General features: G+C 41.7%; 1 protein-coding gene across 2 annotated transcripts in view; it reads left to right on the plus strand.

Moving 5' to 3' along the window:
• Window positions 1–14,604, plus strand: part of LOC126215033 (PHD finger protein 14) — a 185,090-nt gene that overhangs the window by 74,476 nt on the left and 96,010 nt on the right. For both annotated transcript variants that reach the window (XM_049941664.1, XM_049941665.1), the window contains exon 9: window positions 14,369–14,540. In XM_049941664.1, the coding sequence (XP_049797621.1) occupies window positions 14,369–14,540 (172 nt within the window). The remainder of the gene's footprint in view (window positions 1–14,368; window positions 14,541–14,604) is intronic.

The raw sequence follows: 14,604 nt of genomic DNA on the forward strand, positions 1-14,604 counted from the left end.
GTCCGTCCCAATCCGGAACTCTGCCTCGATGGCCGTCCCCTCGAGGTGGTGGACACCCATCGCTTCTCGGGTCTCGTCTTCAATGCGCGGTTGACACGGCTCCCTCATCTTTTCCAGCTGAAGAGACGTGCTGGTCCCATCTCAGTGTTCTTAGGTGTCTGTGCAACACCACCTGGGGTGCAGACCTCTCTGTTCTGTGATTGTATCAAGCGTTGATCCAGTCTCGTTTAGACTACGGAAGTCCTGTCTGTGGTTCTGCGTCGCCTTTGACACTGCTGATACTACACCCCATCCACCACTCAGGGGTCAGACTTCCGACTGGTGCCTTCTGGACTAGCTCCGTAGGTAGCCTTCTCGCAGAGGTGGGGATTCCACCACTGCGAGTTTTGTGCCAGCAACAGCTGATATCTTATGTGCTCCGCATTCGCTGCACCCCGAAGCACCCTAATTATGGTCTCCTTTATTCAGACACGGAGATCATCCTGCCACAGCGACGGCCACGATGTGGGCTTACCGTGGCTGCTCACATTCAGTTGCTCTTTCCTGAGCTCCAGCAATTCTCTTTACCGCCTCTTTTCTCTGCTCATGCACGTACCCCTCTGTGGTGCATCTCTCGGCCGCAGCTCTGTCTCGATCTCTCAATCGATTCAAAGGATTCTGTCCCTCCGACGGCTCTTCACCACCAGTTGTCCTGTCTCCTCAGTTCAGAAGTGATCTATACTGATGGCTCCACGGTTGCCGGCCGCACTGGTTTTGCTTACACCTATGCACGACACACGGAACTTCGTTAGTTGCCAGATTGCTGTAGTGTTTTTACTGCAGAATTGGCAGCCATCTTGCGTGCACTGGACCATATCTGCCCCTTCTTAGTACTATCATTCACTATCTGTAGTGACTCATTGAGCGGCCAGTGCTTCCCTCGCCACCCATTCGTCATCGCTATGCGGGACTTCCTTTCTCTCCTCTGTCATCGTGGTTGCTCGGTGGTTTTCATTTGGACCCCAGGCCTTGTCGGGATTCCTGGCAACGAACTTGCCGATCGACTGGCTAAATTAGCTACTACCGGGCCACCTCTCGCTATTGGCATTCCGGAAATAGGCCTTCGCTCGGTGTTACGTCGTCAAGTTTTGGGCCTTTGGGATGCAGACTGGATCACTCTTCACTGAACGAGCTCGGGGCAAGTAATGATTCTACAACTCCACGGCAGTCCTCCTCTCGTAAGGTCTCTGACGTCCTAAGCCGGCTCCGCATCGGCCGTACGTTTCTGACTCACAGTTATCTCTTCCGTGGTGAGGAACCCGCTCTCTGCCGTTGTGGATCGATGTTGACTGTGGCTCACATCTTATTGGACTGCCCAAACTTAGCCACCCTACGGCGGACTCTTAGCTTTCCAGACTCTCTACCCCTGGTGTCGGCTGACGGTGCCTCGGCAGCGGATCTCGTTTTACGTTTTATTCGTGATGGGGGTTTTTATTGCTTTATTTAAGAGAGGGACCTTCCACCTTATCGGTGAGTGGAGGGGATGGCGGGCCCTCTTGCACCCCCTTTGCCCCGACTGGATTGGCTTCAACTGGGTTTGGTGGTTCACCCCGGTCCTCTGTCTTCCCACTCCTTTCCTTGTGGGGTCTGTTATGTCTCGAGCGTCACTCTTTGTCTCCTGTGCTTCTTCCTTCGCGCCCCTGTCATTAGTCACTTTCGTTCCCTCACCACTTCTTCCGCCCTTTTCCTTCCTTCCTTGTCCTTAGTTTATCATTTTATGTACATTGCAGTTCCCTCTTATAATGTGTGATTTTATCGGTTTTAGTTAATCTGTGGTCGGAGGAACTGATGACCGTGTAGTTTGGTCCCTTCTCCACCCGACCACCCAGTCGACCGACCGACGTCATAACTGTGCAGATTACTGCTGAAAGTGTGTCGGGCCCATAGCAAACAGAACTAATAGAGGATACTGAATGTACACGGAGAACAACACAAACGGTCACAGGTTTGTTTGACCCGTGGGAGTGTCACAGAGATGCTCAAAATACTGAACTGGCAGGCAGTCGTTTGACAAAAGTGACGAAACATAGTCGTATTAAATTGGGCAATACTGAGGTAACGAGATTAGGAAAAGAGAGACTAAAAGGAGTTCGTGAGATCAGCTGCTTGTGCAGCAAAGAATCTGACATTGGCAGAAGCAAAGTGGGCCGGTAATAGTAAAAAAAGCTTTCCCGAAAAAGAATAATTTGTCGACATCGAATATAAATTTGTGTTTAGGGAATATTTTACGAAAGGATTTTCCTCGTGTGTAGACTTGTACGTAAATGAAACATCGGCAAGGAGAGTCCTGTGGGTTTCGAAATGTAGCTCTGCAGAAGAATTTCAAGTATCGGACGAGTACTTCGAATATCTGACGAAGACACACTTAATCGAGTTGGGGAGAAAAGAATTTCGTCGCACAGCTTCGCTAATTTGTCAATAGGTCGACAGGACACTTACCCGATTAGTCTAAGAATTGCCAGTTTAGTATGGCAGGGATGGGTGAGAGGTAAAAATTGAAGAGGAGGACTGAAGCGTGACACTGGTGAGCAGACTGAGATTGCAGAGGGTGCAGGCTGCCACGGGGAGCAGACTGAACGGTGCAGCAGTGTCAGGTGAAAGTGACTGCCTGCCTGCACGCTCTGCATGTAAACATTGCTCGGCACCGTCGTCAGACACTGTTTCTCACATAAGTGTCGGAATTTATTAAAACGGGAATCTTTTGAGAATCCACGTTTTGTCTCGATAAACTGTCGGTCAGTAGAATGCGGGTTATTTTTATTGTGCATATCTAATTTAGTTTTATATTTTTTGGACTGTGATCTGTTACTTCCAAATAACAGTTCTTTTTTAATGAACTTGTTGAACTGCAGTACACACTACTTTTGACCTGGAATGTGATTGTACCAAATGTCAATAACGAGTCAGTTATCATTTAGCATAAATTGAAGGTGGAGAGGGGAAAGGAAAGGAAAGGGAAGGAAATATTGCTGTCAGCTGCATCGGGACTTTATTGCAGAATCGACAGTAACGAGTGAAAATGTGTGTGGACGTGGATTCAAACCCAGGATCTCCAGCTTACTAGGCACTACTTATTGAAATTGCGCGTACTGTCCCGGTACGCTTGCCGGTTTACTCACATTCCCACCTAGTGCCACGTATCTGCAGTCCCCGTCTGTATCCTCCGTGGTCACTACTTTGAGATTCCCGCAGGAGGCAGAATGTAATTGTGCGTCCGCATTGAAGGTGGCAGATTCGTAGCAAGTCGAGTCGAATCGGTTGTACGAATGTGTGGTGTCTGTTCTTTTGCATGTGTGCTAAAGAACAGACACCACACATTCGTATAATCGGTTATCGTCACTACTGGACCCACAGTTAGTTTTGTCGAATAATATCTTTGGTCTCGAGTCCGATATCTCTGTCACTGCTTGTCGTAGGTATGCGTGGGAAATGTGAGAGTTTGCATAGAAAAATTATGAAATTTGTCTAAAAAATTTGCTAAAGGAAGCTACCACATATCTGTCATCCTTCTGAACAAACTTAGATTCTATATTTGGAGAAGTTTTAATTATTTGTTTCTATACTTCATTTAGTTTTAGAACATTTTAGAAATTTGATAGTTTGGGTAAAGAAGTTTTTTTTGAGGCGTTTGCTTAATTTTGGTCAGAATACAGAAATGACAGCCAAAATATTCTGTTCCAATTACAGGCGGCCCACAATCGTGGACTCAAACTTTGTGCCACACGGGCATTTAAAAACGGTGCCGTCTTTCTGACTGGAATGTTGTGAACGGCAGTTGAGGTTTGTCGGTACTGTACGAGGTGGTGCAGCAGTCGAGTAACAGAACTTGAGTGTTCGTGGCATACGAGAACAGACAATGAATGTAGAAATCTCCAGAACTCTGATGTAGTGACTCAGCCTGGAGTAGTTAAGCTGGTGCCCAGAAGCTGTAGTGTTTAATAAAAAAAGATAAATGTGAGAAGAGAGACCGTGAAAAAGGGAAAGAATGAAAAGCAATGCAGATCGGACTTTGTATTACAGAAAAGCTATCGGACTTCGTTATTCGGAAAAGCTATTGTTGGGGTGGTCCTTGTGGCGTTTTTGAGCAAAAGTTAAACCAATTTTCACTACAAAAGTTATTGAAAAGAAACAGAGAATAACAGAATGTAACTGACAGGGGGAAGTGGCGTAGACGAGAGATCATCCTTTACCAGATTAACTTATCTTCTTTAGGGCGGCGTCCACGTCTTCAAAAATCTCCTTCATTTCAGCGTGAAAAAATCTGCCCCGAAATCTTGCAATAGTCCAGGAATCACTAATTTATATCAATTAAAATCATCTTGATACTGTATGCAATTTAATTCACTTTGCTACTTCCATCCACCGAATTTCTTAATAACTTCCACAATGTCTACACATTACAATCAGATCAAGATTAGCCATTAAGTTTTTACGTCAGCATCCGATCACGTCTGCCTTAAGCTACGGCTATCAAGAGACAATTGAAACGGAATAAAAAACAAAAAAGAGTTAACAATTTTAGTATTTTCTCTCTGCCGTCGAGCGCTCATACCGCTGCGACGGGATATTTTTATCTGAGGGAACGAATGTAGTGCGGCGAAATTCAAAGTCCCGCTACATCGCCCCCTCGACTGTCACGCTAAGACATTTAGCGTGGCAGGCTAGCAAACAATAGAATAGATATACCTAAATGTCTGTTATACATATTTTCCCAGGAAACGCCACGTGCATACTTAGAGGATTATCTTTGTCAATACTTGGTTTCTAAATCTATATACTACATTCAATTGTTACAGTTTTGATCCTTTTTACACAATTAATATATATTTACATACAGTTTGTTTGAACAAGCTGCTCGCCAGCGCAGTTAATGTCATGCCCTTCCAGCGTTGGTTTCCCAATGCATCTCTGGCAGCACATAGTCTTTGCGCATGCGCAGTAGCATCACTGAATTTCACATGCGGCAGTTTCAAAGTGTTGCGACAGTCTTGAACAATATTCACTCTCACATAGTGTTCATTACAAGTTGTTATTCCAGCATAATTGGCGTGTTAAGTCCGGTGACACCATAAGATTGAGCGTGTGCGTGATCTGAAGCAACATCCATGTCTTCTGTTACGACACAACACTCCAGGTCCTTGTGCGTTTTCATGACGATTGTTCCCGGGGCATATATGGTCGATGTAGTTTTCAGTCTCCACATCGCCTACGACAGGTGCTGAGTTTATTGTCTCTAAAGCATCTGAAGGCCGGCCAGGAACAACGGCGTCGATGTTCGCAAAGGTAGGTGTTTCACCATGTTGTTTACACTTGCCAACAAACGTTCATTTGCAGTGTGAAAATCCTCATTATCGTCGAAGTAAATTGCAGTTTATATTGATTTACAAACAGTTATTTGGTTCATGCACCATAAGTTTCACAAACAACACAAAATTCGTCGTTTATAACGGTCACAGTTTGCACCACTTTTTTGCAATATTTAAATTTTAACAGTTCACTTTGTCCAAGCATGTTTATATCGTTAATTATGAAAGCTTACACTTCGTGGTCACATTTCAAAATATGTTGACAATATGCAAAGTTTTAACACATATACAAATACGTATAAATTTACAAGAATCTGCATGTGAAACATTTACACTAAAAAATTATACTAAGTCCCATTGGCTTTCTTTTATTGGGGTTTATGGTCATTTTGATTTTCTTTATTAAGGTTTTGACGTGCCAAGGGATATAAGACTTAATGTTTAAAGCCCGGGCTTTCCTTCATTTATTATTTCTTTCTTTCTTTCTTTTGATTCCATATCTTGGCTGGCTAGTGGTTAACCAGGCTTGTAATGCCATTAATATTCATGTCTTTTTATTCATACCTGAAAGTTTACTGTCACACATTATATTCTTACATTCCATAAACAAACAATACCCAGCTGCAGGAGGTGATAGGATAATGGAGAAAGAAAGAAAGATAGACTGGAAGGAACTATTCACTACCTATAAACTACCAAATCCTACAGCTACTACATACAAAGAATACATAATACATTATAACATTTGCATCACCTTCAAGCGGTGTATGAAAGGAGGTGATTACAATTTACCAAATCATGGGTAAATGTAAGTGTCCGTACGTCAAGTCTGTGTAGTGCAACATCATGACAGATTCTCTGTTTGTGTTGTGATTGTTCATATGACTTAACGTATTATACCTTAACAAATTCTTGCATGAGTGAATCGCATATCTGCTCAGTACACCCTCAATATCTCCACTTCTTGTGGATACCGTCTATACAAATGGAAAATGTATCTCAGAGATTGTCTCTCTCATAATGTGTATTATATGATAACATATCAAATTTCGTGAAATCTTCTCGGGTGATCAGCCGAGTAAAGGCGTCATCTTCTCGCAACGTTTCGAAGGGTTTCGTACCCATCATCTTCGCTTGAAGATGATGGGTACAAAACCCTTCGAAACGTTGCGAGAAGACGACGCCTTTACTCGGCTGATCACCCGAGAAGATTTCACGAATGGATATATATATATATATATATATATATATATATATATATATATATATATATATATATATATATATGACAGAGGGAAACATTCCACGTGGAAAAAATATATCTAAAAAGAAAGATGATGAGACTTACCAAACAAAAGCGCTGGCAGGTCGATAGACACACAAACAAACACAAATATACACACAAAATTCTAGCTTTCGCAACAAACGGTTGCTTCGTCAGGAAAGAGGGAAGGAGAGGGAAAGATGAAAGGAGGTGGGTTTTAAGGGAGAGGGTAAGGAGTCATTCCAATCCCAGGAGCGGAAAGACTTACCTTAGGGGGAAAAAAGGACGGGTATACACTCGCACACACACACATATCCATCCGCATATACACAGACACAAGCAGACATTTTATATATATAATCACTTCTTTCTATAAATAATAAATAAAGAACATATTATTATAATTGACAGTAAAATGTCTCCTTCTCACTGTCCGTTGCCCGACGTCGGCTGCACAGGTGGTCACTGCTCCTTTGCACTTACCCGGCATAGCCTGAAAAGTCAAATGTCTTCAACGTAGATGTAATTTTGTCATCTGTTCGTTAAAGTGGAGGTGTTGTACGAATCGCAAAACGGCCTTAATAACTCTATCTTTTGCTTCCTCAGGGTTTTCTGTCTTGTGTAAAAAAATTTTTTTTCTATACAAATGTATTCACATGAGGGCTGTGTAAAAACTATATTTCAACTTAAGTTCCTTAAAATATCATTCTCCTGTCTGAACACAAACTATAAATGTTTTCTTCCACACAGTGGCTTAACAAAACTTAACAAAAGGTTACCAAGTTACACTTCTGCCATAAATTAAAGCTAATGTGTTTCCAAGCTACGTTCTTATCACACTTATCTCCACAGCTGTAATCATCATTATGTTCACTCTGCTTTTCTTGCATTCATTCATTTTCAAGGGCACTGTAAATAGATTCACATTTAACGTCTTGTACTCACGTGTTCTAACTCATCACAAATTTTTTCTTTCGAACTGAAATCCTTATGTAATCAGAAGATGTAGACTATTTACTCACTTCTCTAGGCAGCACAATATTACCAAAACATTCTCACTCATTCCTTACTCACATATTCATCATAAAATATATATATATATATATATATATATATATATATATATATATATATATATATATATATATATATATATATATATATATATATATATATATATATATATCCTTATACATTAAACATATTCCTCATCAAACATTAATATATCACATACGTGTGGCCATCTGGAACTTCCATTCTCATAAAACTCCAATATCATCTTCCTCAAATAATCTCTTGTCTCCATCAACTACTTCACAGTAACTTACCTTCTTATATTAACTTAAATATTAACTCATTCATACTGATCATTCATTCTTACATCCTCATTCATTCTGCTACATACCTATGTCATTACTGAGTTCAACAGCTATTATCTCCTGTCATTAGAGTGCCTTGAAATAACTAATTGTTGATTCACCTTATAATTTACAATTAACAACCAATGTAACCTGCGTAGGTCTCATTCCTATATGAATATCTTTTCTCATTCAGTAAGTGTACTCATCTGGGTTTACATTCTCTTCATAATTATGTGTACAAGTGTAACTGCAGTATATACGAGGGCCGTTCAGAAAGTAACCTCCGGTTGATTTAAAAAAATACACCAAGTTAAATAAAAATATTTTAATATATACATCTTACAACTACATCTTTGCACTATTTTTCTACATAGTCTCCATAGCGATTGAGGCACTTATCGTATCTCTTCACAAGCTTTGAAATTCCTTCTGCATAAAAATCACCCGCTTGTGCCTGGAGCCAGCCTGTGACCGCATCTTGCTGTCACTATCTCGTACAAGAGAGTCTTAGAAATCTGTGGAAAACCAGTAGACAACTCCGACATTGAGAATCGTCGATTTTCACGAACTTTTGCTTCAACTGTCTGAACGAGTTCGTCAGTCACCAATGATGGTCTACCACTCCTCTCTTCATCATGAACGTTTTCTTGTCCACTTTTAAATAAACGTACCCATTCACGGACAACTCCTTCACTCATAACTCTTGGTCCGTACACGGCACAAAGCTCACGATGAATAGCTGCTGCAGAATATCCTTTGGCTGTAAAAAACCTTATGACAGCACGCACTTCACATTTGGCGGGGTTTTCTATTGCAGCACACATTTCAAACTGCCACAAAAACTAAACTAGCGCAGGTACGACGTTCACTCGACCACGGCTTGATGCCGACTGACCTGTTGAGTGCATGAACGCACAGATGGCGTCGCTACTCCCCCCACAACCCGCACTGTGATCAATCGGAGGTTACTTTCTGAACCGCCCTCGTAATTTCCATAAATGAATGTTTGTGTTCTTAGGCTGTATAACTTAATGTTCGTGTATTCAATACAAATGTTTACGATCTCGTTTTCACAGCAGCTTGCTCATGTTCAAATTAGTTGTCATTATATTATGTTGTTTTAGTGCACAAAGGATTTCAAATGTCTGTGGGGATGCAGCCCCCTCGGCTTGTGAGATAACGGGTATTCTAGGGAGTAACAACCTGCGTGAGGTATGCTTGCTATTCTGAAAGGACCTGAATATAATAGCTGCCATTTTCTGTTCAGTTGTTTTAGTTTTGTAGCCTTGGGATGTGAACGCAAAAGAACAAGGTCATCAACCTGATAGGTTTGTTAATTCCTTTCCGCTGTCATTTTGTCGTCGTACCTGAGGAAACAAACCGTCTCAGCCGTTGCGCTCTTACAACACCTCCCGACCGAAGCACGAGCGCTTTAGCTCGGTCGTCGACTGTTTTCTGTCGTCTGCTGTGTTTGGCCGGGTTCATTGACCAGCTCCACTATGTTTACATTCCGGCCGGTTGGCGCCCACGCGTCAGCTGATGGCGCGCCGTAATTGTTATTGCTACTTCGTGGCGGGGAGTGCATAACTGTACTGGGGAACGGGGGCAGATTCCGTGGAGGGTTTTGATTTGTCATGCGTGAATTTTGTGTGTTCCACATATTCTGTCGGTGATTGTTACGATTGTTATTGTTTTGGTGGTAATTATGTCTGTTATAGGTCATGTTCCTGTCAAAATATCCCGGGTTGTACCAGTTATTCTCATGTCTCCTATTGTTGTTGCTGTTGTTGTACTGTCTGTAATTTTCATTTTGATTGTAGTTACCATTTTGATATGGATGATAATTATTGTTGTTATTATTATTCCACGAATTTCTGCGGTTGTTCCTACTGTCATACACGTTTCCATTTGAATATGTTTCGCGCGCAGGCATCGTATTGTGTCGCAGCGCGGACGGATGGTTCCACCAACCACCGTCACTACGATTCCTTTGGAGTGGGTACTGATTTTGTTTACTAATATGCGTAAAATTTGAATGGCGTGAATCGCCTCTGTAAACTACGTCCATTTGATCTAAGAAGTTTAAGAAAGTCTTAATGTCATTCTCCGGTACTCCTATTAATCTGTCTCGGTATGAAAAGGGTAAGTGGCTCTTTAAAGTGTCAATTATCGCTGGCAAGTCGGCTGGTTTGGTCGAGTACAGTGTCTTGTCTAGGTACCTCTCAAAGTATTGTCTTAATGTGTCTTTTTTAGGGTCATAGGTCTCGGGGTTGCACACTTCTCTCCTTAGACTCTGTTGCTCATTCTCGGACCAGAATTCGTCCAAGAAGGCTTGTTCGAACTGATCAAACATAAGGCACCGCCGTTTCATAGCGGCACCCCACTTAGCTGCTCGTCCTCTCATGAGATTGGTGACGTATCTGATTTTATCGACTTCTGACCAACTACGTGGAAAAGCACCGTCAAATGATCTAATAAACACAATAGGGTGGACTTTGTGCTTGTCCTCACTCGAAAATGTCTGGAAATACCCATGTCTTACAAACGTGTCATCGGCCATGCCGGTTGGCATAACTGTATTGACGTAGTTTGTGTCACTTGCTACTCTAGGTGTCGTACCGTAATATTGCTCGTTTGGTGGAAAAGAAAGCTCCACATTGTAATTTTGATTGGAAATAGGTGATTTCACAATAGGTGTTCTGTCTGTGTCATTAGCCATGGTTTTAGCTGTTTTGTCGTTTCCTGACGATGCGTTTGCACCAATCCCCAAACACGGCACAACATTGTCTCGTAATTTTGTCACTTCGTCTTCTATGTATTTTGTCTCATCTTTAACATGTGTCTTTGTTTTTGAAAGTATGTCCTGTGTAATTGTTTCAAGTTTTTTGTCCAGATAGTCGTCACACAATTTACATTCATGTACAGTTCTTTCGGCCATGTTGGTGTCGTTGTTTAATGACGCGAGGTCCGCTCGGTCTTCTAATTTTTCTATCTTTTCTTTGAGGTGGGTTTGTTCAAGAACTACCATTTTGAGTTGTTGGGTAATATTTCCCACTTCTTCAGTCAACTTTTCTTGGGTGGAGCTAGCTGAAGTGTGGGCCTGAGCTAACTCTTCCACACGGGTGTTCACTTCCTGCTGCACATTAACTCTTTGCGTTATCTGATTCTCACATCGGGCGATATTGTTTTTTGTTTCATGTGTGAATGTAACCAAAGTTTCTTCCTGTTTAGTTACTCGATCGGACAATGTCTCAAATCGCTGGCTGAGCTGTTGAGTGGTGTTATTTAATTCTGTCATCTGTTTTGTCGTTCGTTCAAAATTTTCGGTCATAGTACGGTTTAATACGTCAAATTTTTCGTCGCTTTTATCTAGCCTTTGTTTAAAGTCCTGACCAAGTGTGTCCAGTTTTGCGTCAATTTTCTGACTAACGTCTCGTTTCATGTCTGCAAATAACTCTAATAGTCGGTCCAGTTTGTCAGTTTCTTGTGTCCGATTTGTGTCACATTGCTGAATCTGTCTCGTATTCGGTTCGGACATCGATGTTAACAATGGCGCTGACGGTCTAGTCTCGCGTCCATTCCACATTTCGTCATTTAAAGTCGCCGTCTGTGTATTATCACAAACGTTGCGAGTTTGGGGCAAAATCATTGCATTGATCTGTGAACTCGCCCATGGAGGGAAACGCGGACTTTCTTGTTCGTTGAAAGATGAATCTACTTCACTTAACTCATCTGCCGAAACTATCTCTACCTTACTGCGTTCCATTGTAATAGAATGTATAATCGTAAGTCAAAAAGGGAATAATATGAGTCTGATTAATAAAGATTTGACTCAAATTTAGGTTGAAATATTTTCTCGTCAGTGTAAATGATTGCTCTGTTGCAAACAATGGTTGAGAAAGATGCAGCAGGGCGGACAAAATTTAACAAATGACTGTTTGGCGGTCAAATTCACGATCTTCACATGCTACAACAATACTATAATTATCACAAACTACAATAGAGATAGATAAATTTGGAAAAATCTAGAAGAAAACTACAGGATTCGTGGAAAGGGAAAAATGGATTCTGCAGTTGGCTATTGAATGTTTGAATGAAACATAATTGTGTGACTCACCATTAAATTTTCTGTCCTGCAGCGGCTGGTCAATCACTTCTGCGTAAATGGTATTCGTCAAAATATGGATTTTCTTAATACATCTCCATCGGATAATCACCAAAAGGTCTCACAATAACAGTTTTGCATCAATATATGCCATGAAAAGAAAACCGATTGAATTAGTTACAAAAATTCTTTACAATATTGTGGTATCATTTGCTTAGGTACAATTACAATCAGATCAAGATTAGCCATTAAGTTTTTACGTCAGCATCCGATCACGTCTGCCTTAAGCTACGGCTATCAAGAGACAATTGAAACGGAATAAAAAACAAAAAAGAGTTAACAATTTTAGTATTTTCTCTCTGCCGTCGAGCGCTCATACCGCTGCGACGGGATATTTTTATCTGAGGGAACGAATGTAGTGCGGCGAAATTCAAAGTCCCGCTACAAAGCTAACAATAATGTCACGCTTGTGCTTAAAATGTTGGACCCACCGATTGTACGAGCATGCTCTGATAATTTATTAGTCATGTGTCAGAAACTGTACATAGTTCAATTCCGTATTATTGTTCACCATTTACATTGGTTCACATTTGGACATGAGATATGCAAATAATTAAAAAAAAAATTTACAGAAAAATTCTTCCAATTTAATACAACTTTTTAAGTAGCTGAAAAACAAATGTCGATAATGTTTAAGTCTCTGTCTCAGTACACCGAAGCTGAGTTCGCCTCCAGTCTTGCGATGGCATATATTCTCTCTGGTGTCGAACTCACTCGTGTTGTTATCTACATAAAGCAGTGCCTTGTATATGTGTAGGTTTCTACTGTCAGTTTCTCAAGCTTGATAAAGAGGAGTTGGCAGTGTTCTTTAGGATTTGCTTTGCTCATTATTGTAGTTACTTTTTTTTTTTTTTTTTTTTTTTTTTTTTTTTTTTTTTTGTATTTTCTGAATTTCACTTACATAGCAGGAATAACTGCATATCAGTATGCTGCACGAGACGTGAGACTGAAAGAGGTCAGAATATGCCATCTTCGGAGCACACTCCTTAGAAGTTCAGAATTATTTTCTTAATTCTTTTGGATACTGTCTCGCATCCTGACTCAGTAACTCATCGTACACTAAGTCCAATTTGTGTAACTGTGCACATCTTTCGAATAATCGGTTACAGTTTTGGTGCGAGTTTACGAGTCAAACTGATTAATGTACTTTACCTTCCCTACATCTGATGAATTTACAGAAAACCTGAATTTCAACAACTCTAAGGAAAAGACGAATCCACAATACAACTTTGACATTCAACTTTTGGGAGTCTCTGTATGGTGGCATACAATTCTCTCAAATATTTCTAGGAAGTGTAACAATGTTATGATAAGGGAAGTTGCTACTCACCATATAGCGGAGATGCCGAGTCGCAGATAGGCACAACAAAAGGACTGTCATGATTAAAGTTTGTGGCCAATGAGGCCTTACTGGCCAAAAGATATATTTGTGACAGTCCTTTCATTGTGCCTATCTGTGAGTCAACATCTCTGCTATATGGTGAGTAGCAACTTTCCTTTTCATAATATAGTTACGTTCTATTCTGGATTTTCCATTGTTTGATTTCTTGGAGGTGATTGTATTATATGGTGTAATTTAAAAACTTCAGTATACACAGAGAATTAAGTAAACCTAGAGCATTGCTGTATCACTGCTTGTCTTTCGGTCCCACAAATTACATAGGAACCGCTCGAAACTGTCACTCGACTTGGTGTCATTCTCACTTGTGACATGAAAAGGTCGAGAGTGAGGTCCATACTGAGCCTCTGTGAGGCAGTGGTATCCGGAAGACGCCGACGGGACACGGAGATCGTGAAGCTTTCGATGCCTAGTGGTGCCCACGACCTCGGAAGTTGAGAACGACTGTCGTGGGCCCACAGAAGTAAGACACGGGAGGTGACAGATCAGAACCTCTACAGTTTCCGTTAACCGGGGTCAGGTGAATGCCGGGGCAGTTCCTCCGAAGAGTGCATGGGCGACAATTTGAGCTCTTTTTCCGCCTCTAAAGATCTCGTCGTCAGTGTGACATTAAACCCTTATCTTTGTTCCCACTTTCACCAATTATACCTATGGGCTGTCGGTCGTCAAAAGTCGGCAGTGCAGCTCACCGCAAGGTGTTCGACTCGCTCTGTAGATTCGGAGTCCCGTTCCTGACCCTCACTCGAATTTCGATAGAATTTTGAGAATAGTAAATGGGGAAAGGAAAGAATACGTGTGCTAGGCTAACTAGTTTTCGGTACACTCGGTCCGCAGTACCCACGCAGAAGATGCCTCGCCTGCTGACGACGAGTGCGTCGGCGGTCCGCCGGTTGCTGCACAAGGCGGAACTGATGGGAGTGGACACGCGAGCGCTCGAGCTGCAAGAGGCGCAGGTGGCGGCACTTGTCGACGTCCGCAAGAAGTGGCACATCCCTCCAGCTTTCAGGTACGTTTTCCACATATATGTTTGCAGCTGGTAAGTACACCTGACTAGAATGTCGAACGGAGGC

The sequence above is a fragment of the Schistocerca nitens genome, chromosome 12 (assembly GCF_023898315.1).
Source record: "Schistocerca nitens isolate TAMUIC-IGC-003100 chromosome 12, iqSchNite1.1, whole genome shotgun sequence".
NCBI lineage: Eukaryota > Metazoa > Arthropoda > Insecta > Orthoptera > Acrididae > Schistocerca > Schistocerca nitens.